Below are 24,246 nucleotides of genomic sequence, written 5' to 3' on the forward strand. Positions count from 1 at the left end.
GCGCTCTCCCATTGGGCTTTCTGGTTTGTGGGCGGGCCCTCCGCATCGCCTCCGCTCTGCGATTGGCTGCGGGCGGGGCGGAAGGGAAGCGTTGCCTAGGAGACGGGCGGGCCGGAGGGGTGGGAAGGCGGCCTTGGCTGCCCCGGCCGGCGGTAGGTGCGGGGCTGGGCCCGTCCCGCTCTCTTTCCGGGGCGGCGGGAGGTGACACGGGCCAGGCACCCGGTGCCTCGGGAAGGGGGGGGGCTGACAAGGGCCAGTCTCCTGGGCGCCTTTTGGAGAGGGAAGATGACGGCCCGGTCGGCTGGGTCCTTTTGGGGAGGGGGAGGTGAGGCGGGCCGGGTGCCGCGTCCCCCCGGGGAGGGACAGGGCTGGCGGCTTCGCTCTCCCCAGGAACCAGGAGTGAGAAGGGGGAGAGGCGAGGGTCACGATCATCCCTCCTGCGCCTTGGTGCCATAGAGCTGGTTCCCAAACTCAGCCACCTGCTCTCAAGGCCGGTGTTGGATATAACCCGGCAAGGGTGGTGGGAGCAGAGTGTCCCCAGTGCACACCGAGAAGACAGCTGGCCCATCTCGGTGGCCCTGATGTGGTGTGTGGCCTGTCCTGTGTGATGGGTCAGCAACTGGTCTTAGCCACGGGGCCTGGCGAGGACACAGCCCAGTGTGGGGCACAGTCCCCGGCCTGGCATGTGGGATCGCTATCCAAAGACTGGCCTGCGCGCTCTCGGGGACACACGGGACTGGGGTGGCATCTTCATCTCACTTGGCTTCATTTTCTTGTGCCTTTCTCGTAGTCGGTTATAGATGCTTCAGGAGAAAAGATGTAAAGGTTTTATGAGGAGCAGCTAAGGAAACTGAAAGTGTTCAGCCTGGAGAAAAGGAGTATGAGGGGAGACCTTAACCTCTCTCTATAAATGACTGAGAAGAGCGTGTAGCCAGAGCGGAATGGTCTCTTCTCCGAAGGAACAGGCAATAGGACAAGAGGAAATGGCCTCAAGTTGCGCCAGGGGAGGTTTAAGATGGATATTAGGGAAAATTTGTTCACCAGAAGGGTTGTCAAGCATTGGAACAGGCTGCCCAGGGAAGTGGTAGAGTCACCACACCTGGTGGTATTTAAAACACGAGCAGATGTGGCACTGGTGAACATGGTTTAGTAGCAGACTTGGCAGTGTTAGATTAACAGCTGGACTTGATGATTTTAAGAGTCTTTTCAACCTAAACAATTCTTTGATTCTAAAACCCCTTCACAGAGACTAACTGCACAGTTTTGAGCCTGTTCTCTCAGTAGGCAGAGAAAGTTCCTAGCAAATTTGGGTTATTACAGAAAACAAGCAGCAGTAACATTGGAAGAACATGACTTTGAAATGCCTACATCTAAAAATTAAAAATTCTCTCCTGAATGATTGTTTCAGAAGTGTGTGGTAATTTAAGAATTTAATTTGTATTAATGCCAAGTCACATGTTATTCCTTAGTACTTCATCTGAAAAGAAGAAATAACCACTAACGGCAGCAGTATAGCAGATTGCCTCTCCTCCAGTCTGGTTATGCAGTAACAATGGAGACTTCTGATGAAGAAAACTTTGGTGTAGCCATGTAAGTATGCTACATTCTGTGTCAGATTTTCAATAAGCTAATTACTGGTTAAAATATCTTAATAGGAATATCATGACACAAATGAATTTACGCTACACTGATTGCCACATTCTCCCTCTTGGGAGAACAAGGGTGCAGAAAAATGCAAAACTCCAGGAGGGGATAATATCAGTTCAGAGTTTGGGTGAAGTCAAACCAAATATAACTGCAATGAGCATAGCACCAGATAGCCCTGGCTGAGTGATCAAAATAAACACTGTAAGGCTGACAACTGGGGGGTTTGTCTTCATTTTAAATTAAAATTTTTTCTCTTCTTTTTAAGAGCATGTGTTGTCTTCCGTCATGGATTCTAAGAAGAGACTATATTTGAATGTACTCCTAGACATGTGAGACCTTTTACAGGTCAACCGAATTTAATGCTGGTAGATGCTAAAATGCTGCTTTGTTCCACATTTGTCTGGCATACTCTTCTAAAGCTTGTGGCAGAAGGGACGTGTCCCTCTGCCTCTGTCACTCTAGTTCATAGATTTAGTTCTTTCAGTCTGCAGACTATCACAAATGGCCACATTGGATGTTTCTGATCGCCATTATCTCCCACACTAGCCAAAGACTGAAACAGAAATTGACTGTCAGGGAAATAGGTTGATTTTTTTTTTCTTTCCCTCGGGACAACATTTTCTATTTATTTCTCTCTCCAGTATTTGTAATTCGTATCAGATATGTCTTTATTGCCCATTCCTAATACATGTTTGTATTAGGAATTGTTTTAACACTAGCCCATGAGAAGGATGGGTTTGTGACGAAAGCAAGATTCAGGCATCCAAACTGCCTGGGCTTCTCCAGCAGCAGATGTTGTGCTGGCCTAGACTAGACATGGTGAGGTGACAAGGGCTTAAACCACAAGATCTGTGAGCACGTGCTTCTTCAGGTGTGTGGATGCAGGTGTGTTGTGTAGAGGGATGGAATCACTGCTATTTTGGAACAGTTAAAATTCCATTATTTGTCCCACAAGCTTAAACTGGGGTTTAAATTAATACTTTAAAATTTCTGTTGCTGTTAGAGGGAAAAAAGAAGAGTAGAAATTATCCATAGCAAAGTCTCCTGTCTTTGCATGTACTTAGAGAGCCATGAGACCTGTTGCCTGAAATTCCAAGTGTGATGCTCTGGGTATGTAATGCTTCAACTGACCCGTGACAGCTCCTCTCCTGGTGGTGTCCTGCCCTCTGGTGGAAGAGGTTTTCCAATCTCTCGCCTTGGCTTTGCTGTCTCCTAAGGCTCAACAGATCAGAAATGTTGCTAGAACGTCACTTGGTGATCGGACGCCTTTTTAAGTCAAAGATCTTTAAATTCTTCCTGGTCAGAATGAGCCCTATGGCTCATTTCAGTTAAACTGTTGGTTAAACTGTTGTTGGATTAATTTCACTGGGCTATTATTCAAAAGCCAAATAACTTTAATGAGTTTTAAAAAACCTAGTCTGAAAGAGTGTTGTGCTCTGTTTACTGAAGAAAAATTTGAAAGAGAAATAGACAATTTAATTTAAATGGTGCTTTCGCTGATGAAAGCAAATATTTTTCTTAAAGATAAATGTCCTGTGAGGCTTTTTTTCCCTCATGTGTGAGAAAAGCCTGGCTTTCATCTGCTGGAGAATATAGGAAGAGTTCATCCCCCACTACAGATGAGCTCTGAATGCCAAGGCCAAGACAATCCTGTGGATTACTTACTGTGTCTGAACAAGGTGCATGATAATAGATTTAGCAGAGGGATCCAGAGTCCTGAAATGCTGGTATCAAAGGTTTCTCCCCTGGATGACTTGAGATCCATAATGGGGTTTAATATTTGCTCGTGATTGAATGACCATAGGAGATTATGCCATTTATTTGTAGCATGTGGGATGTTTCTTGCATAAGAAAAGAGTTATACAATGCTTGTGTATACATTGAGTTTTAAGTGGTTCCATAAGACCAAGTATTTCAAAATATTCTTTAGAGCGTCTAGAGTTCCATGATCACCATGTGGAGTTACAGAGGGAAGAGAGCAGAAGGAAAACTTGTGGTAGCAGCCAGGATTCGTGGGTTGGAAAATGCTTAACTTACTGTTCTAATTACACTCTTTACATCCTTCTGCACCAGGACTAGAATTACCTTGACAGTAATGCCAGTACAACAACATTTTTTTTTTTTCAATTAGGCACCTTACCGGGGGAAAATACAGTAGAGGCCTGATGAGAATCCCCATGAAGCAGTCTTATCGTCAGTGTCATGGATTATTTTATAGGTTGAAACTAGGAAATTATTCACTTATTTTGTAATTACTGGGCTTATTTGTGCTTGGGCTTTTGTTGACACTTTTAATTTTAACTTTCATTTCTGCTGTGGTTGAAATACATATTTATGCAGTACTATCTTTCTTTGCTTTCAGCTCCTCCCCTTGTGAGGCAGAGTTTGATACAGTTGTTGGTTATCTGGAGGATATCATAATGGGTAAGTAGTTACAGACAAGGAGATGGGCGCTAAGCATATTGCTGCTCGTAAACAAGCTGCTCTTCTGTCAGCAGACATACAGAGCCAAACGAGCCCCTGCCTGCTTCGTGGAAGCTTTCTGTCCTTTGTTCCACTGGCCCCTAACCTGGTAGCGCAGTAAAAATATACACAAAAGTCTTTTGTGTGCTGTTTGAACAATAGGGTGCTTGTGAGTCTTGAAAATTATTCTCTGCGTCACTGCAATACACTCCTTCATAAATAAACAGTAAAGACACTTGTAAATCTCACATAGAAATCAAAACTGTCTGGAATTTTTATACCCTTTTATAAAGGGGTTGGAGGAGACCGTGAAAGGCCACCTTCCCTTCCCATCTCTGCCTGAATCTCTCCTCACGTGTTTGTCAGGACATTCTTAGGAGCTGCCATGGTTTGTCCAGGCAATTTGCTGTAATGCCAGGCTGTCGCTACTGCAGGCAGCCTGTTCTAATCTCTAGTATAAGGTGCCTGTGCTGCAGTTTAAGCATGTTGTTCCCTGTCCTGTCTCTGCTGAACACGGACAACAGTTTACATCCTCGGTTTCTGCAACCGCATTGCAAGACTGGAGATGGGAGTCATCACGTCTTGCCACTTTTCACTTTTTAAGATTGTCCTTCTGAGTTGATTTGTTGCCTGTAGCTTGCATGTATGCGTACAGTTGTAACGTGGCAAGACCTCTTCATAGCAGGAGTGTTGAATGGCGCCAATCTCACTGTCTGAACTCAGGCAATAAAAGGTGCTAAATTCTCAGGACCACAATTTTAACTGAGGAGTCAGCATGTGCAAGGAACTAGTGTGCAAGGTGCCAAGACAGAATTCCTGCTAATTGGCCATCAGCTGCTTCATAAGAGCAGCATATAAGCTTTTTGACCACATCCTTTCCAGAGAGATGTAGATTCTGCAGCCTCAGCTTGTCTGGTGATGTACCTGAATCTGGAGAAATGCTGACTAAACTAATTTTAAATACGTTAGGGTTTAGAAAGCTGAGACTGGTGTATTTTAACACTGTGTTTAAGTAAACTTTATATTTATACCCATTCTGCTGAATTCAGTGGTGACCTGCTGTGTTCATTTTTATTCTTGTTTCCTTCCACAACTGGAAAAATAATCTTCAGCAATTGAAAATGAATCTGAGAGTTTCAGTAATATTTTTTAAATCAAGGGAAAAAAAGTTAGTTTGAATTCTTGTAGGGAAGAGGTAATCGCTTTTGCTGACTGGAGTGCCTGAACAAATAGGGGTTCAGAATAAGTAACTTTATGATAAAGCAGGAGGACTGCCAGCAGCCTCTGTCTCTCACAGATGGGTTAGAAGTGGTGGCTCAGTGGCAGCTGTGGCTCTGGAGTGACTGACCCTGCACGTGTGCAGGGCTCCATGGCTACAGCAGGGAGACGAAGGACTAGTGAATGTGGGGTTTGTGTTACACAAAGAATGACTAAACTCGTAACTGTATGATGCATTTTTGTTGTGCTCCAGATGATGATTTCCAGTTAATACAGAGGACTTTTATGGAGAAGCACTACCAGGAGTTTGATGACTCAGAAGAAAACAAGCTCATCTATACTTCTATTTTTAATGAATATGTAAGATGCTTTTTTATATGTATTGCTTTTTTGTTTTTATTAAGGCCAGTGTCAGGTCCTGTATTCCTGGTTTATATGGAGCAGAACCAACAAACTGCCTGCTGTCTCCTTCTGAAGCACAGTCATGATCTGTGAGCAAGAAGGATGTTTTCTGAGCTCTAAGTTAACTTTCTCTTTTTCACCTGAAATTTTCTGTAGGTGTTGTGGAAGTTGTCTAACTCTCTTGAATAGAAGTTTAGCCTATTGCTGCAGTAGGAAATGTTTAACGTGCATAGCAAAGTTTGTTCTTCTCCAGTTGTATTATTTCATGTATTGGACACTTCAGTTATATTCTTCATGCAAAGCATAATTATGGAACTATACCAGCCTCCTAGTAAATACCATTAAATGAGTTAAAACCAATTTGTTACTAGATACAAATAGTGTTTGTTCTTGCCAATATTCCCAGCAAAAATGTTCAGCTCCGTGCCTCAGCAGTGGTGTGGTTGATTGAACTAGATCTCCCTGCTAAGGAATCTGCAGTTATTTGCCCACTGAGGATAACACAAATTGTCAGTGAGGTGTCAGTGTACGATGTACTGTTTTGAAATCTGCTCCTGAAATTTGTTATGATGTTTTAGGGGTGGTTTGTTTGGTTTTTTTCAGATCTCTTTAGTAGAGAAATACATCGAAGGAAAATTGCTTGATCGAATTCCTGGTTTTAATATGACTGCTTTCACAATGTCATTGCAGTAAGTCTCTGCTTTGCTTTTAGTTGGGGAATGGCTTATGTGCCTCTCAATTAATTCTTTTTATCTAGACTAAAGCTTAGATTTGACAGTTCTCCCTTTAGAAGGAGCTTCCTCTTTAATTAAAAAAAAAAGTGTTCATGCAGGCAATGCCTGACCACTTGTCTTTCCTTCAGCATGTCCTTCTACTCTAAATTTCTGAACTGTCACACTGAAATATATTGGGTTTTAAGGGGTAGGAAGAGAAATGGGAGTGAGAACACTGGAGGGTTTTCATAATCACTATCTCTTTGAGGCCAGATCCTTAAAAGGTTAGGTCCCATTTATCTCTTTCAAGCTCTGTGTTGGACACTGGTTGTCTTTCAAGGGTCATGTGATGAAATGCCTTTATTGCAGTTCTCGTACAAAGCATTCAGGGAAGAGTTTGGTTTGTCTTAAGCTTTTGCATTTGGTCACTTTAGCTTAACCAACTTCATGACGAGATCGCTTTTGAAAGATCACTGGGTTTCACCTTGAATAAGAAAATCAAGTGTAATTGGGAACCGAGTATCTTAAAATATTTGAATCAACGTAATTTTTAATTTTTTTAAATAAGACATTGGGAAGTTACTGTGAATGCACATAGTGCACTTAGAAAATAGACTGTTTAAGTTAAAGCTCCTTTGGATAAGAATTAAATGATTAAAAAAAACCCCAAACTACAAAAGAACCTTTGACTGTTAAGAAAGTTTTGTTGAAATATGCCAATATGGAAGCACAGAGTCTTTCTTCCAAACTATTTTTATCAGAAGTCCTCTACCAAGTACTCTCTACCCAAGTACCAGTAGTGCAGTCCCATTCTTAAGGGATGTGTGTGAGATTCTGTGACTCTTCCTAGCTGTTCCCACCTTCCAGGGGACTGTCTCGCTGTTTCAGTGCTGGAGATAAGAATATAGATAAACACTCGTTGGGTGTTAATTCTCTTGTCGTAAAGGTCAGTTTCTTTTCTGGTTTTCAAGGACTGATGTGATACTTTTAGGTCTTGGATTTAGATAAATCTAATGTTAATGTACTTGGACTGGAAATACTGCAAGGTAGTATTTGGCTAAAGTTTTGCTTTATGATAGACCTGTAATAACATTCTTGTTTAAATTTTGGTATTGTTCTGCTTGTCCCAATATTCTTTTTGACCTCATACAATTTTAAAATAAAAAATGTATTTCACACACAATTTTCTAATTCCCCAACTTCTTCTCTCTATAGACAGCACAAAGATGAAATGGCAGGTGATATATTTGATATGCTTCTCACATTTACTGACTTTCTGGCTTTCAAAGAAATGTTTTTGGATTACAGAGCTGTAAGTATGTCACATTGTTTATTTGCATTGGCATAATGGCTGTTGGTGTGGTGTAGCTCTGCTTGAAAGTACCAAAGGCAGTGTTACTACAGCAGGTAGCAGTACTTATTCAAAGGCTGTACAGGATTAAAAGGAAAATAACTTCACTTGAGTGGCTATTTAAACTCAAAGTGCACATTTAATCATTTCTAGAAAACATGAATGAAGCTGGCCTGTGGAGCAGTTCTTCAGAAACACAGGATGTCTGCATCTTTCAATGTGATTTCCAGCTGAACACAGCAGAACAGTTTTTTACTGTGTGGGTGACTGAGCACTGGCACAGGTTGCCCAGAGAGGTTGAGGAGTCTCCATCCATGGAGATATTCAAAAGCCACCTGGACACAGTCCTGAGTGGCCCTGCTTGAGCCACAAGTTGGACCAGATGACTTCCAGAGATCGCTTCCCACCTTGACCATTCTGGGATTCTGTGGTTTGGAGGGTTTTTGGTTGGGTTGGGTTTTTTTTTCCAGCCAATACAAAATTAGCTTGTTGAGTTTATTCCATTTGTATTTCTTGTCCTCTCTGTCCAGGCTGGAGAAACAAGGAAAGGGAAATGAAATACCTGTAAACGCTCTCCACTGTCTGTTCTGTCACATTCGAAAGTTGTTGTCAGTTATGTCCTCTGCCGCCTCCCCCCACCCCTCTAAGTGTTGTGAAAATGGGGCAGGTTGAGGAGAAAGAGACAGTCTGTGTCTCGGCAGCAGGAATAGCTTCAGTTGGGGTTTGCACCTTTGCGTCTCCTAAGAGGCAAACACAGAAGGTAGATGTCATTAGTTCCCCACAGAAGGCAGATGTCACTAGTTGCTTGAGCCGGGTGTTCTTGACCAGCTGTCAGCACGCCTCTGCTCCGACCTGGGCATATGGCCAGCAGGGCGACAGTGACCTTACTCCAGGGATTCCTGCACAGCCTCTTCCTGACCTTTGGGTTCTTCTACAGATACAAATAGGAGAAAATAAGTGCTCTGCTTGGCATTCTCAAGTCTCACAGCAAACTGCATGCAATCGTGGATGCTCAGGCAACGTGTGGTTTTATATTGGTTTGATGTAACAAACAGAATATTAATTGTCTGTTTCATGTTTTGAACTACTTACTCCAAAACAGCATTGAGTCAAGAATATCTTTTTCTTCCATTTTTCTAGGAAAAAGAAGGTCGAAGTCTGGATTTAAGCAGTGGGTTAGTGGTGACTTCATTAAACAAGTCATCAATATCCTCCTCCTAGAACAGCTTATGCAGTGCTTCTCTTCTCCAGATGAGTGCTGCTGCTTTCATTTGGACATTAAAACACTAAAGCTCGTGAGAATCAAGGTGCTTTTACATGATGAAAACTCATTCACCCTCCAGACTATACCTTCAGAGGCCTGAGCATGAAAACATCTGTTTGTGAGTTCTCGTTGGTATTCGGTCACCACAGAAGAAGAAATTTCCAACTCTACCAGAGTTACTGTTTTTAATAAATACGTACTATTTGTACACCACCTGTTGTGCATGCTGAGAAGCCCAGCACACTGAGAGGACAATAAATAGGCCTGTGCACGTTATTTGGGTTGGGATCTTCACCATTTCCCCAGAACACACAACTTTTCAGAATCAAGACATCAGTGTAAAAAGAACATGTCCCTCCAGCTCTTGGAAGGACGGGTGCGAATACGTAACTTCCAAGTTCCGCCCTGTCAGTGTTTTCTTCTTTGTTTCTTGTTTGTTTGTTGTTTGGGTTTTTTTTAAATAGTTCAATATCATCTTAAGTTCTCCAGCTTTCTAATGGAAGAATATGTTTTAATATGTAGATATTCTCGCATGAGACTGTCTCTCCACTCTGACAATCGATACCTTAGTGTATAAATCTCTCTGCTCTCTGGCTTTTCTAAGTTTCATCCTTAATGTGCAAAGTTCTCCAATTCACTTTTGTTCTACATTGGGAAAAATAACCACAATAAACCTAAATCTGGCCTAGGTATGCAATTTCTTCCTTTCTTTTTGGCAGTGGCACGGCTGTGTTAGTTGTAATATAACCTTGGCGGTAGGTTGGGCACAGCCACGTTTACCACCGTGTCACATACTGCTCTAAATCACATGCTGGTTTAAAGGTGTGGGTTTGCTATTAAATTGTTAGCAACATTAGCACAGCGATGCATTCCTCGGCATCTGTTGAAAAATAAAGGAGTGGCGTCTGGTGAAACTGTAGCCATGAGCCTGTTGCAAAACCCCAGGTGCATCTCTCTTGGTGGCTGGAATTAAACTGCTTTTGGAGCTCCAGGACCCTCGGTTCTTGTGCTGTTCAGACGCGTTCATCTGCCGCTTAATGACGTGCTGAGCAACGTGGACACCTCTGTAAAAGCCTAAGAGTAGATGGAAATGCAGAACCCTCCGCTCTGTCCCACAGCAGGGAAGATGTCCTTCAACAGTGGTGAAGGTGCTGGTTGGTGGCTGTCACCTGATGAGAACCTACCTAGAGAGACCAAAATTATGGTCGGGCGGTGACAAATTTTTGTTTGTGGACAAAAAATGTCCTACAAGACCAAACGAGATGAAATCCTGTTCCTATTGATGTCCGACAGTGATTTCAGCAATACCAGGATTGTGTTCTTCAGTTGAAGTACTGGTGGAGACTCCTCGCCGTGCAAGCCAAAATAAACCGTACTTATACTGCAAAATACAATAAAATTAAACAGATTTGCGGACAGACCATAATGGCTTTTTAAAGGCGGGCTGGAAATGCTGAGTGTAGCATCCTGGTACTTAGACTCTGTGTACACCAAATTTATAAGTGCTGCAGTAATTAATCTCATTAGGTTTCTGATACGTTGTGCTCATGGCTCTGCAGGTTTTTGTCTAGAATTACTCTAGTATGTTGAAATCTCCTTCGTAAGTGCACACACCCTGATACACACTTCCTTTTTAAAAAAAAAAAAAGCCAAAACAAACCCACAGACCCCAAACAAACTATTCTTTCAGAGTTTTTTTTAATCTCCTTCAATGAATTGATGCTTGTTAGATCTGAACGATAAAAGCTAGAAGCTGAAGCAAAATTAAAAATCGCAAGAGATGTTCTTTGGGCTTTGTTTTTTTCTTTTTTTTTTTTTTTTCTTTTGTGTTTGAAAAAGGAGGTTAGGAACCCTTCTGGGTGTGTTTCGATGAAAAGCTGCTCTGTCGGCTTTCTGTCCCCGTGAACACCACACAAGCTCAGTTTGATTCTCTTTTCAGCAGCAGTGACCAGGTCAGGCAGCGTGAGGACATCCCCGAGAGGTGCAGCTGCGGCACCGTGGTTTGGAGCGGGTGACAGCAGCGACGGCGGTGAAGCTCCATCACCTGGCAGTGTCCCACAAGGATTCACAGGTTTTTACACCTCTACCCACCACGGGCTGTAAAAAGCAGCTTTGCCCACAAGCCCAGAAGTTGGTGCTCTGGTGTGTGTGAATGGGTAGCAAGCTGAGATGATGCTCCGAGGTGTTTATTCCCAGAAAAAAAAAATTACTAGAATTATTATTGGGTCATGTTTTTAATACCAGCCAGATGCAGCTGCCCTGCCGTGTGAATCCTGAGGCTGACATAAAGGAAATACAAGGCTTAAATCTGGTTGGTTTTCTGTTGTTGGTGTACAGAGTGGAGTTCTGTTAACTCCTCCCTCTTCATATAATGTTGACTTTGTAACGTCAGGAACAGATTTTATCAATTTGTAAAAGAATACTGTTGACATGTTTTAATTGTTAATTGTTGAGTTAAAATAATTATTTGCAGCTAAAACTAAAAATATCCCTGTCATTTTTTTTTACTGAACAAGGTTTTCATTCTTTACCTATTACAAGTGTTTCAATTAATTACTTAAATTAATGCCCGTATAAGCGAATACCTCAGGTAGTTATATTCTGAAGGAAGCTCTGTTGTATTTGAAGCGAGGTCTCTTGTAATTTCCGAGGCTACAAGGCAGGGTTGGGGATGAATTCTTATTTGGATGGGGACCTGTGTCTCAGTGTCTCCTGTGATTCCTTTCTGCCCTCATGCCGCTCTCCTCTGCCTGTGTTCTCTCTCAGCTGCTTTTCCCAGGGTAGCTCATCCCTGCCTCAATGCATCTTCCATCAGGCAGAGGGGCTTTTTAAGCAGGTTAAATTTCTCTATATAATGGACTGTCTGTGGGCAAGTCTGACTTCACATCTGAAGAGTTTTAACACTGTCATAACAATGCCAGAAGAGGCTCATTTTCTTAATGTTACTGATTTACATATATATATATATATATATTCATAGTTGTGGAGACCTGACCTTTGATTTAGCTCACTGAAAACCAAACAAAGGCAGATTGGCCCGAGGCTAACATTTTATCCACTCCTTTTCAATTCACACCGTCCACTGCTGCAGTTAAATTTCCCATCCCCTGTAGACAAGCTGTTAAAACTTTTCCCATGCAGAGCATGTGGTAAATTTTGCCGTGTAGCTCACTGGGCACCAGCTTTCCTGGGCAGAAATATCCAGAAATAAATTGAACCCATTTCACCTGTTTTTATTTGCTTGTGCGAGGAGGGTGTGAAGGAAGAAGTTTCTGTGTTGGGCTAGGACCCACTTCTAGTTCTGATAAATGCCAACCCGTGTCCCCAAGAAATAAAAGGTGAATTTGTCGCCTGCAGCGTGGTTCTGCATTCTCCCGAGGCACTGACCGTGCCGTGCCATGTGTCCTGCCTTCTCACGAGACAGAGATTTTATTGACAGACTCCAGTACTGTATTTAGCACGATTTTTATTTAAAGCATAAAATTTGTGCTTCCATTTTTAGAAATCAATACAGGATGAATTTAGACGTTTTCCTTTGCTTAGCCTACATCCCCCAGCTACGCTGCTGCTTATCTATCGCGTTAATTGCAATTACACTGTAGCTGCGAATGGCCAGAGACAGGAGCCTGGGCTTGGTTTAGTGAATTTTAGTACTGAAGTGTGCGAACTACTGGCTGAGCCCCCTCAGCAGAGCTGCTCCAGTGAGGATCTGGATGAACCCCAGGGACGAGCAGAAGCCTCAGCCTCCAACAAGTCCGTGTCCTCCCAGCAAGGCTGTTGGTGACGGTGCTGGTGGGTTTGTGCTGTGGGCACGTCAGCTGGAAGCATCATCAGAGATCCCAGAGCAGCATCCACGCCACCTGGTACTGACCATCGCTGCCAGCACAGGCTGGTCCCAGAATGAGACCTGGTGGCACGCGAGGCTCCGAGCCATGGAGTCCGGCATGAGCTGACCCAGGGTGGCCCATGGCTGGGCTTTGCTGTTTGCTCCTTACACGTGGTCAGTCACTTGGCTGGTGGCCGCATTGCTGCCAAGCCCTTTCCAGGCGCGGAAGCTGAAGAAGGTGCTCACCCCGTAGGTGATCATTGTGAGGCAGGCGAAGAACTGGAAGAGGAGCACACCCCATGTCTAAGTGCGGTGGCCACCCCAGCCCCGTGGCCCTCATCTCCCCACTGCTACTTACGGACGCCGTGGCTCTCCGGTTGTAGTCCCACTGCCGCCAGGATGTAGGCTGGACGGCAGCCGCGCACGTTATGAAGGCAGTGACGTACAGGACGGTGGCTGCAGCGTTGAAGATCATCAGCTGGGGAAGGCAAAGAGGAGGTTGTGAGGTCTGGGCTCAGACTCGTACATGCTGGGATGAGCAAAAGGTTCAGTTTCACATTCCTTCCTCTTCCCCAGGAAAACCAGAGGAAAAGGATCCAGCCCCTCACACTGGGACCAAACCTCAAGTTAACATCTCATTAGATGCACCCCAGGTCGCACAGAGAGGTTTCACACCACAACGGCAGCGGTGATGCGGTGGCTGTAACTGTCTGGATTGACACAGGGCTCCCTGTTTTGAAAAATTTCTAAGCAATTGAGAGGCAGAATGAAACAACGTCATTGTGCTAAGCGTGGGGGAATCTGTTGCATCAGCCCAGAAAAGCCTGAAGCCCTGGTCCTCTTGGAACATCTCCCCAGGATGCTTCCCCTCTTCACTCCCTCTCAGCTACATACCACAAGCGGCCAGGGGATCACGTAGAACTTCAGCTGAAGCTGCAGGAGATAAGTCACGAAGAAAAGGACTGTTAATATCCAGAAGAAGATGGACACAAACATCACCCAGCCGTATGCCGCGTGGAGGTAGTACGTTGTGTCGGCGATGAGAGCCCACACCAGTAAGCCGAGCACCTGCGGGTGAACACAGGGAAAGTGCTCAGGTGGTGGTTCCTGCAGGTAGAAAGTGGCTCATCGCCCGTGAGCCCAGGCTCACTGTCACCTATGGCTGTTGTGTCACCCTGGTGCTGGCAAAGCAGAGAACGTGAGAGCCGCAGAGCAGCCTCCTGGGGACAGCTCAGGATGGGCTGCCCACCTGGGACCCTCATTGCTCGGGGATGGGCTTGTACCCAGGAGCCGGTACAGGGGTGTCCTGCAAGGCAGGACGGGTGCAACCTAAGCATCCTCATCACCAAAGGTCCCTTCTCAACCAAGAAGCCCCCGTGCCCAGGGCCACTCTGTGCAGGTGCTGGCTCAGTGTTAGGGACATCTCACAGGTTGGATGAGAGCTGGACGTGGCAGCTCCCGGGACTCCAGCTCAGCATTGATCTCCCCCTGGTGCAGCATCATTTAAAAAAGAAAAGGCAAGTTTCTCAGCTTCTCTCCATGGTTCGGTTAGGTCTGGTTTATATCTCCCGTACGTACACCTTCTAGGGCTCACCTTTCCCCGGTCAGCAGGTTTAGCTGCATAGCATTTGCAGCACCATTTGCCTGCAGAGAAATCCACAAAAAACCAGGTAGGTCTGTTTCTGGGTCTGCTCAAGGACAAATAAGCAGATCCAGAGCAAAGCTGTTTTCTGCCCTCCCCGCAGCCTCCCTGGCACAGCCGCAGGGCAGAGGCGGTGGCAGGGAGCAGGTCCCTGGCAGGCAGGGAGGGAAGAGCCCAGCCTGGGTGGCTTTTCATTTATTCTTATTTTTTCTCTTTCCCCTGCCTGTGCCGTGTCCACCCCTGATATGTGGACTCTGGAGGAGATGCTGCCCTGCTTCGCCCGCAGCGATGGGGCCAGGGAGCAGCTGCTTCTCCACCACCCCCTCCCCAGGGAACTCCCTGGAGCAGCAAGTATGTAGGTACATTTTTATTTAGAAAGCCTCTAACGCACAATGGAGCAAGCAGAGGATGAGACACCAGCACATAGCAATGGGGCCTGGAAAAAGTAAGGCTGTTGCAAAGCAGATGGTGCTTTCTGTGACTTGCCCTGTTTGTTCTGCAGCCTCAACCACAGCCGGGAAATGGAGATGGGGCTCTGGCAGCCGCCGGAGTGCTGGGGCGCTCTGCTTCACCGTCCATCATCACCTCCCAGCTGGATGAGAGCAGAAGAGGGAGCCTTCCTACCACTTCCTGGGGGGAGCAAGGAGGCTCCAGCCCTGCACCCTCCACGTTTCCCAGCACAACCAAATGCCCTGAGGAGAAGCCCACAGCAAGGCTGGGGTGAGAACGTGCTCCAGATGCAGCCATGACATATTCTAGTTCCCACCTGGGGTTGGGGTCTCTTTGGGCAGAGCCAGGTGAAGCCACAGCACCACCCGGCTCCTGTGCTCACCTCCCCTTTGTCAGGGGAACAGCGGAGTTGCCTCCCACCGGTGGGGAGGAAAAGGGCTCCTTGGAAAAGCCACTCTGCTCCTGCGTGAGCCGGCATCTCTCATTGTCACTGAAGAAACACAACGGCCTTTGTCCTGCCCAAGTACAACGCCCTGGTGTTGGGCTGCCCCCACAATGCCTCCTTGTCTCTCACGTCCATTTCTAACACTCGTGATTGCAAAACATGCGTTGGGGAGAAACATGTAGAGGAAAAAGCCCGGTGTGCTCCAGCAGCATGTGCGAGCTGCCTTGCTCCGGCTGCAGGGGGAGAAGAGCAGGAACCCTTAGGAGAGAGGTTCTGGGGAGCAGTGGGGTTTGTTGGATGGAGCCGCGCGAGTGTGTTTAATGGGACAGCTCCAGCAATGGGCTGGAGAGGTGGGACCGGGTGTGGGGTTGATGGGTCTCATCTGCTGATCTTGGCTCCATCTTTCTTTCCTGATGCTCCTGCAAGACACCCCCTGGCAGCATCCTTCCCTAACCTTTCCCCGAGCATCTGCTCCGTGTCACAACCAGCTCAGCCATGCCCAGAGGACGAAATCTGGAGCATGGAGCCAGGTCTATGCCAGATGTTTATGAAGGTATTATTAGATATAAGGAAGAAGTTCAGTTCTTTACTCTGAGGGTGGTGAGACTCTGGCCCAGGTTGCCCAGAGACGTGGTGGATGCCCCATCCCTGGAAACATTCCAGGCCAGGTTGGACGGGGCTTTGAGCAACCTGGTCTAGTTGAAGATGTTCCTGCCCATGGCAGGGGGGTTGGACTAAATGGCCTTTAAAGATCCCTTCCTACCCAAACCATTCTATGATTCTATGATTGTTTCACAGCAGCTGCTCAGGGCATGTCCTGCTGCTGCGCCCCATAGCGCTGCCCTGGGGAGAGGGGATGAGCAAAAGGGCTCCCTCCAGCAGTGGGGCAGCACCATGGGCAGACATCAGGGCAGGTCAGGGGTGGTCCCACACGCGGCTGAACTCCCACCCCTACGTGCGCACCTTGCACTCAAGGTCCCAGGGCAGAGCAGCAGCAGGAGTTTATTCTGCAGTCACCTCCGATGCTGAAGCAATGGAGAGGTGATGCTGCTGCCTGGTTTTGATGGTGCAAAGACCTTTGGGTTTGTTTGAGAGCAGCCACCAAAGCCTGGCTGCCAAAGGAGGGCAACCTGGAGGGCTGAGTCCTGTGGGCACCCCAGAAGCAACCCCAACACACCTCGGTAAGGGCCACCATGCTTCATAGAGCCTGCCTGGATCCTGCCAGGATGGGACCCACTGGCTGGTGCCCTGCAGGGATGCCTGTGCAGATCGGCCCGTGCCCGGCACTGGGAGCTACACCGAGTTACAACAGGGAAAAGGTGTGAGGACAGGCAGCCAAATGTTCCTCTGGCTTCGGAGAGGGAAGGAGAAGGCGGTGTGGGGGAGGTGAGGGGGTTTCAGGATGTCTAATCAGGGTTAGAGATTAATTAGGGTCAGAGAGCGCGGATGGGGCAGAGATGGCAGCCAAAGGGAAGCCAAGCTGTTTCCAGCCAGGGCGAGGGAAACAAGCGCTGGAGGTGGGTGATGCGCTCGGACGGCCGCTCCCGCAGCCGAGCCTCCCCTGGTGCCCCCTCCCCGGTACTCACGGCCTGGGCGACCATCAGCCCCCCGAGCGGCGAGAGAAGGAAGGCGCCGTCCAGGACGGGCAGGGCGGCGGAGGGTCCCGGGGAGCCGGTGCGGGTCCGCGGGGCGCCGGGCAGCCCCGCCATACCGCGGGCACCGGCACCGGGACGGCCCCGGGAGACGCCCCCGCCCCTCCCCGGGCGGGGCCGGCCCCGCCGCCTCCCCCGGGTGTCGCCAGTGGGTCCTCCCCGTCCCCGCGCCGCGGGACAGGGCTGGGGGAGGGCCGGGCTGAGCCCCCGCGGCTGCCCCGGCGCCCCCACACCGGGGAGATGCTGCGGTCCCTCCCGCGCCACCCCGTGCCCCTCGTACCGGGGTCCCGGCACTGCGCCCGGTGACCCGGGACGCCCCGACACCCCCTGGCTCTGCTCTGCCCGGGGCAGCGCGGGTCCCCCGTGGGCTCCCGCTCAGCCCCGTGTCCACCAGCGCCCCGGCCCACTTTCTGGTCCCCAGCGTGTCCCGGCGCCTGGGGTTGTTCCTCCCCAAGGGCAGGACTTTGCACGTCTCCTTGTTGAATCATAGAACCACCGAGTGTCTTGGGTTAGAAGGGACCTTCAAAGGCCACCTACACCAACCCCCTGCCCTGGGCACTCCCACCAGCCCAGGTTGCTCCAAGCCCCCTCCAACCTGGCCTTGAACCCCTCCAGGGATGGGGCAGCCACAGCTTCTCTGGGCAACCTGGGCCAGGCTCTCACCACCCTCAGTTTCAGAAGGTTCCTGTCAGACCATCTCTCCAGCCTGTCCAGATCCCTCTGGATGGCAGCACAGTCTTCTGGAGCATCAGCCACTCCTCCCAGCTTGGTGTCACCTGCCACCCTGCTGGGGTTGTGCCCTGCCCCATCATCCAGTTCATTAATGAAGACGTTAAACAGGACTGGACCCAGTATTGACCCCTGGGGTACACCACTAGTGACTGGTCTCCAGTTAGACTTCATGCCCGGACACCAACAGCTTGAACAGCTTGTCTGGCAGGATCTTATTGGAGATGGTGTCCGAGGCCCTGCAGAAGTCCAGGCAGACAGTACCTGCTGCTCTCCCCTCCTCTGCCGGGCCCATCAGTCCACTGTAGAAGTGTATCGAGCTGGTTTCCTCCTCATGGCTGCTCCTGGCCTTCACCTGCCCGGGGGTGGGTTCCACCGCCCTCCCAGGAGCGGGGCGATGCTGACCGGCCGGTGGCGGGGAGGCGACACCCGCTCTGCCCCGGTCACGGCCCTGCGGCGGCCGCGGGGGGACGGCCAAGGGCGGCCGGAGGAAAGCGGCGGCGCGGGCGGGGCGCGCGGCGGGTCAGGATGGCCGAGCGGTCTAAGGCGCTGCGTTCAGGTCGCAGTCTCCCCTGGAGGCGTGGGTTCGAATCCCACTTCTGACAGAGTCCTTTTTGCGCCGCCCGGCGGCCGCTTTTTGGCTTGGAAGAGGAGATTAAAAAAACCACACACCCCGCACTTAATACCAATTAAGTAATTAAAGGTAAAGGTAAAAAGGAGGTTCTACCGCAAAAGGTTTACAGCTTGTCAGAAGTGGGATTCGAACCCACGCCTCCAGGGGAGACTGCGACCTGAACGCAGCGCCTTAGACCGCTCGGCCATCCTGACAGCGTTGAAACCTTTTTTCCGCCCCTGGTAGACGAGGGGCCGCTGCGCCGGGCCCTGCCGCCCTTCCCTCCCCGCCCCGGGGGGCCCCGGGCAGACCGGCGGGCGTCGGATGCCGCCGGTTGGGCTCCCCCTGACCCCTTCTCCGCGGTTCGGTGGGCGCTGGGGGCCCGCGCCTGCCTCCCGCCGGGCGAGGGGGCGAGGGGCCGCCGGCCCTGCTGCGCGCAGGCCGCAGCGGCGCCGCGGGGGGGTGTCCGTGCCTCACGCCGTCTGCGCCTTCGGAGATTGTGACAAATTCCCCGCCGGCAAAAAGCTCCTCAAAGGCAGAATAAAGTTGCTGTCCCTGCCCCGGACAGGTCTCACAACCGGCGCGCCCCGCGCAGGTGGGAAACCGCCATGGCCGTGCCCGGGGAAGCGGCGCAGGCAGATAAATCATGAGGTCGCCCGCTGCCATCGCCTCCACGTCCCGGGAAACAGCCCGGGAAAGTCCCTCCAGGGCCGGGGACAGGACGGGGCGTCGGGGGGGACCAGGAGTGACTGCACAACGGTGGGAAGCATGAGTCAGCGTCCTGTGCTGGGCCGCCATCGCAGCACCGGGGCCCTGTGAGGAGACACCAACAGGCTGGAGGGACGGGATGGCATCCAGGGGGACCCAGACGGGCTGGAGAGGTGGGCCATGGGAGACTCATGGGGGTTCAACCAGGACAAGTGCAAGGTCCTGCACTGGGTCATGGCAACCCCAGGCACAAATCCAGGCTGGATGGAGAGCAGCCCTGAGGAGAAGGACTTGGGGGTGTTGGTGGAGGAGAAGCTCCACACGCCCCGGCAACATGCACTGGCAGCCCAGAAAGCCCCCCGCACCCTGGGCTGCATCCCCAGCAGCGTGGCCAGCAGGGCGAGGGGGGGGATTCTGCCCCTCTGCTCCGCTCTGGGGAGACCCCCCCTCCAGTGCTGCCTCCAGCTCTGGGGCCACCAACAGCAGAAGGACATGGAGCTGTTGGAGCAGGGCCAGAGGAGGCCACGGAGATGCTGGGAGGGCTGGAGACCCTCTGCTGTGAGGACAGGCTGAGAGAGTTGGGGGGGTTCAGAGGCCTGGAGAAGAGAAGGCTCCGGGGAGACCTTAGAGCCCCTTCCAGTCCCTCAAGGGGCTCCAGGAAAGCTGGGGAGGGACTCTGGATCAGGGAGGGGAGCCATAGGAGGAGGAGGAAGGGTTTGACACTGAAAGAGGGGAGATGGAGATAAGATCTGGGGCAGAACTTCTTTGCTGTGAGGGTGGTGAGAGCCTGGCCCAGGTTGCCCAGAGAAGCTGTGGCTGCCCCATCCCTGGAGGGGTTCAAGGCCAAGTTGGAGGGGGCTTGGAGCAAGCTGGTCTGGTGGGAGGTGTCCCTGCCCAGGGCAGGGGGTGGGACTGGATGGTCTTTTAGGTCCCTTCCAACTCTAACCATTCTGTGGTTCCATGATTCTATGACCCTCCACGTTGTACACCTGCTTATTTTCTGGTTTAGAAAAGGGACCAGAAATAACCAACGGTGTCCCTCTGAGGATGTGATGAAGGAGACAACTCTTCTCTATGCAGGCCAGTTGCAGAGAAGTCAGCGCTGGGATTTCTCTGCTGAAAAACACAAATCCTCTCAGCAGCTCTTGGCAGCTCCCACTGCTTCTCTGGAGTTCATTTAATATTGGTTTTATTGGTGGTACCACGTATTGTGGAGAAGTGAGGACTGGTAGGGGACTGAAGGAGGTGCCGGGACATGTGGAACATGGGACTGGACCGTACTGGGACGGGAGGTGGCGCGCGGTCTTGGTTGCACATCCCAGCTGTGATGAAGGCAAAGCAGACAAGGTGTTGCCAAGAAAGAAAAGACCTTGGGCAATCAAAGAAACTTTCCCTAACTTGGGAAAACTGGGGCAGTCCTTTAAAAATGCAAAGTTGCTGGTTGTTACAAAGCGTTGGAAATAAAAAGTATGTGTCCTTTAAATGAACTTAGCTCATGGCAAGGTGAAAACCACACCTCCACATCTCAAGCTACAGGCCTCCTGGATGAGCACACGCAGTGGTTTACAAATGTGCTACACCTTTAATTCAAAGTGAGAATATGAGTAGCCAGTAGAAGCTTATTGTGAAATCATGAGCCGCCAATGATTAAGTACAGTATGCTAATTAATCAAGTTTTGTAAAATATAAAAGCTTACAATGTATAACCCAGATTTGGGACACCTGGAGCTGCTGCAGCTGAACCCCCCGCACCGCTGCTGAGCCCCAGAGGGAGACTGGGGCCCGGGTCTGGCTGCCAGACACACGCTCCCCAGGGGCTTGACTTCAGCCTTTCCCAGAAATGGCTTTTCCCTGAAATACTTTAGCTGGGAATTCGAGGAAAGATCCGTTCTGAGCCTGCCTGCAGCCTCCTACCCTGCCTGCCCCTGGGTACGGCTCAGAGGAGCTGTTCTTGGCCATCTTGGCATGAGCTGGGAAAGCAAACTGGGAGAGCAGCCAGGCGAGGGAGAAGTGAATGGGGGGGCGGAGGCGGAAAGGGAAAAAGCCACATCCAAAGCGACATAAACAGCCAGTGGAGAAAGCTTTTTTTTTTTAACTTTTCAGTCAGCCCTTTTGTCCTGCAGTGAAAGTCTGGCGGCCTTAGAGGGGAGATGTTTATCTGTGGCCACGAGCTCCATCTCAACCAGCAGGAAATGATCGAGCAGCGCTGAAATCATCTCCTCCCCGTGCCCCCTCCAGGAGTGGGGTCAGCAGGAGCCTGGGACCTCCACGGGCTGGGATTGTCCCGGCAGATCCCACTCTTCCTCGATGGGAGAAGCCCAGCCTCTGGAGGTGCCCAGGACCCACAGGGAGGTTGCTGCTGGGGAGCTCTGGTCCAGCCATAAGAGGGTCCAAGTAGGGGAAGTCCTTGTGGAGACACTTTGGCAGGGCAGAGGGTTTTGCTAATTAACTCCGGGGCGGAAACAGCAATTTTTAGTGTGGATAGTTTGGCTGAGGCAGTAATAACCGCTGCGTGATGGCATTGTCTGCTGCAGCAATTGTCTGTCTGCTGCACCGTCCCCTTCCAGCTCAGGAAGCCTCGCAGGAGCCTTCCCCGGGGGCAGAGCCGGGTGTGAGCTCCTTGGGGCAAGCGGGACCCTTTCAAAGAGCAGGAAAGGACATGTGTCCCTTCCTCCTGGCCCCTGTCACCTCCAGGCTGGCGGGGTCAGTGAGGGGCCCTGGCTGGGGGCACTTTGGGTGGGTTTGCTTGTTATCAGCCATCCCACAGGTGCCCAGGGGAAGCGGTGCATCTGTTGCGGGTCTTTCCTCTCGGCGGATGTCTGTGGGCAGCGGCTGGGGGACTGACGGGGTCCGGCTGCACTCCCAGCTTCCCGAGCACTTGCCGGTGCTCCCCCATCACAGCTGTCTGTCACAGTTCGGGGGGGTCCTTGGGAGAGGTCTCACTGCTTACAGTTGGGCTGTTCCCCAAATTTTGCCCCACTGGCCTGGAGCGGGTGAAGCCGTGGTGCTCTGGAGGGGTGGGCCGGGGCTGGACATGGAGGGTGCCCCCGGGCAAGGCTCTGGGCCGTGTCCAGCTCAGCAAGAAGGGGCAGGGGCACGTCAGCTCTGGTAGCAGACGGTTCGCTTGGTTTTGGCACATGCGTGTGAGCAGGGCTGCCTTCGGTCACCTGCCCTGCTTTGAGATTGGCTCTGTCCTGGGGGCAGTTTGTTTCCCAAATAGCATTTTGAATCCCAAACGTGCCTCATCTCTGCTTTCTTCAGCTCACCCCTGCTGCCTGCTTGGGTTGATATGAGGAATCATGGCCCAGGCCAGAAATCTCCTTTATCCTTATCCCCAGCAACCCCTTTTTAATGATCCCCAGCCAACACCGAAATGCTAATGCCCAGCATTTGTAGCCTGTTGCTCTGTTAGGAGGTTACACAGCTGCATTGACCCTAAAAATACACCCCACAGCCCCTTGGGAGCCTGTGGAACTCTTGCTTCGGGTGGGGGGGCAGGCACGATGCTCCCAGAAAGAAAGGTTGGAAAAGGCAAAAGCCTGCTTCCCTGAGATGAAGCTGGGGAGAGAGCAGGTCACTTGTGGGGTTATAACTGAAACCTGGCAGAAACGTGGAGGCTCTGGGCAAAAGCAGAGGAGAAAGAGACACCCTGTTCTTACAACATGGGGTGCAGAAAAGCTAGGGTGGGAGAGGGAGAGGGTCTGGTGTCTCCCAGGTCTCTCAGTTGACCAGCAAAACTTGAAAAGGGTTAAGAGCCTGGGCAGAGAAATGCATGTGTTGGGGTGTGTTTCCCTGCCCAGCCTGCGTTCATTGTGCTGGTTCATGTAAAGGCTTGTTGGGCGCTGGAAGCGCTGCGGGCTCCTGGGGCTGTTTGCTGCCGCTCGTATTGTGTCCTTGGGCACCGGTCAGGAGCTCGGCGCGTGGCTGAGACTCAGCAGAAAGAACCACTTGAACAAGCGGAGTGACCGCTCTGGTCTGGAGGGCTGTGACGTCCCATTTCTGTAGGAGACTGGTTGGGATGGGAAAACTTGTGGGGTGGGAGGGCTCAGCTCAGGTCAGGGGGTGCCAATGGCCCCAGCGCAGCCATGCCTAGTGGGTCACAGCAGTGCACGTGGCAGCTCCTTTTGCCCCTCGGGGCTTGCCCAGGCACCACCGGCTCTCATGGAGACACCCTCAGGGGTCAGCCTCAGCAGCATTGCATGGGAGAGGTATTCTGGATTTCTCCTTCACCCACCATCACGGCTGAACAATAAGCTTGTGTCAAACAGGTCCTGCAGATGGTGTTGGAAGGCGCACAGCCTTCCCATCTCTCTCTGAAGAGATGGGAAGCCATTTCTCTCTAAGGAGATGGGAAGAGGGGAGCCTTTCCGAGAAGGCATTAAACAGAGCTGCTTCTGGTAAGCTCCCTCCTTGGAGACTGGCAGCATTCGTGTGTAAACATGTTTGATAGAGAAGTGGGAAGCAGGTATGTGGGGAGGTGATGTTTGTCCTGGACCACGTGTGCTGTTGGATGGGACTGAAGGGCTGGGGCAGGTGGGATCTCCCCACACCCCTGACCGAAGGGCTGGGGTCAGGACCTGGCCATTCCTGCCAGGAAAAGGAGTCCCCCTGGACAACGGGTTACTGGCACGTGGATTTTCCGCTCCTGCTGCGGAGGGAGGGAGGGATGGGGGAAGCGACTGTGGGTGCTGCAAAGAGGTGCATCCCTTATCCTCTTCCTCAGTCAGGGCAGCGGGCACTAGCCTGGTCCTGGGCTCTGGCAGAGGTGAAATAGCAGAGCCATGGCACTTCTCCTGCACCCCATCCTCTGCCTGTTCCCACAGTGGCCCCGGCAGGACCCCTTCCAGGATGTGAAGGAGGGGAGGCCACCCTGGGCTGAGGCAGCAGCCTGGCAGCAGCTCCCGTGGCTGCTGTGGTCTCCTGTGGCACACCGAGGTTGCTGTTGTGCCTGTCCTGACCTGCTCCCACTCTCTCCACCCTTCTCTGCAGTGCAGTGATCAGAGGCCACCTTTTGGGGGATCATCTGACACTCCATCATGCCAGCTCCACGGAAACGTTGCCTTCGGGGCCTGTAGCACAGAAGGATTGCGACACCAGGACATGTCTCCAGCTCCGTAGGGACT

The 24,246-nt window shown here is 50.7% G+C and overlaps 2 protein-coding genes and 2 non-coding genes across 5 annotated transcripts; 2 read left to right on the forward strand and 2 right to left on the reverse strand.

The window, feature by feature from the left end:
• The first annotated feature begins 90 nt into the window (after positions 1-90).
• On the forward strand, positions 91-10,844 carry ARL2BP (ARF like GTPase 2 binding protein). 2 transcript variants are annotated; one of them, XM_074152231.1, is made up of 7 exons: positions 91-152; positions 1,470-1,590; positions 4,010-4,071; positions 5,582-5,688; positions 6,334-6,419; positions 7,659-7,755; positions 8,935-10,844. In XM_074152231.1, exons 2-7 carry the CDS (start codon positions 1,553-1,555, stop codon positions 9,013-9,015), a joined length of 471 nt encoding a protein of 156 aa, XP_074008332.1. In that variant the 5' UTR covers positions 91-152; positions 1,470-1,552; the 3' UTR covers positions 9,016-10,844. The 2 variants fall into 2 exon arrangements, with proteins under 2 accessions (XP_074008332.1, XP_074008333.1); XM_074152232.1 differs by lacking the exons at positions 91-152; positions 8,935-10,844 and adding an exon at positions 7,880-7,937 and having other exon boundaries at positions 1,553-1,590; positions 7,659-7,763.
• Positions 10,845-12,514: 1,670 nt separating this feature from the next.
• PLLP (plasmolipin) lies at positions 12,515-17,130 on the reverse strand. Its single transcript, XM_074152575.1, has 4 exons — positions 17,008-17,130; positions 13,779-13,952; positions 13,243-13,362; positions 12,515-13,163 (listed from the first exon to the last, which is right to left on the reverse strand). The coding sequence occupies exons 1-4, from the start codon at positions 17,128-17,130 to the stop codon at positions 13,050-13,052; spliced, it is 531 nt and encodes a 176-aa protein (XP_074008676.1). The 3' UTR covers positions 12,515-13,049.
• A 1,194-nt stretch (positions 17,131-18,324) lies between these two features.
• Positions 18,325-18,407, forward strand: TRNAL-CAG (transfer RNA leucine (anticodon CAG)). The gene has a single exon. It is a non-coding gene; the product is annotated as a tRNA-Leu (tRNA).
• A 140-nt stretch (positions 18,408-18,547) lies between these two features.
• TRNAL-CAG (transfer RNA leucine (anticodon CAG)) lies at positions 18,548-18,630 on the reverse strand. The gene has a single exon. It is a non-coding gene; the product is annotated as a tRNA-Leu (tRNA).
• Between the last annotated feature and the right edge of the window lie 5,616 nt (positions 18,631-24,246).

Source organism: Numenius arquata, chromosome 8, assembly GCF_964106895.1.
Source record: "Numenius arquata chromosome 8, bNumArq3.hap1.1, whole genome shotgun sequence".
In the NCBI taxonomy this organism is placed as follows: domain Eukaryota; kingdom Metazoa; phylum Chordata; class Aves; order Charadriiformes; family Scolopacidae; genus Numenius; species Numenius arquata.

Coding starts and splice junctions, on each gene's coding strand:
- ARL2BP (XM_074152231.1), top strand. CDS start 1,553: ATGGAGACTTCTGATGAAGAAAACTTTGGTGTAGCCAT. Junction 1,591..4,009: donor GAAAACTTTGGTGTAGCCAT/GTAAGTATGCTA, acceptor CTTTGCTTTCAG/CTCCTCCCCTTGTGAGGCAG. Junction 6,420..7,658: donor GCTTTCACAATGTCATTGCA/GTAAGTCTCTGC, acceptor TTCTCTCTATAG/ACAGCACAAAGATGAAATGG.
- PLLP (XM_074152575.1), bottom strand. CDS start 17,130: ATGGCGGGGCTGCCCGGCGCCCCGCGGACCCGCACCGGCTCCCCGGGA. Junction 13,953..17,007: donor GGCTGATGGTCGCCCAGGCC/GTGAGTACCGGG, acceptor GTTCACCCGCAG/GTGCTCGGCTTACTGGTGTG. Junction 13,164..13,242: donor ACCGGAGAGCCACGGCGTCC/GTAAGTAGCAGT, acceptor CTCCTCTTCCAG/TTCTTCGCCTGCCTCACAAT.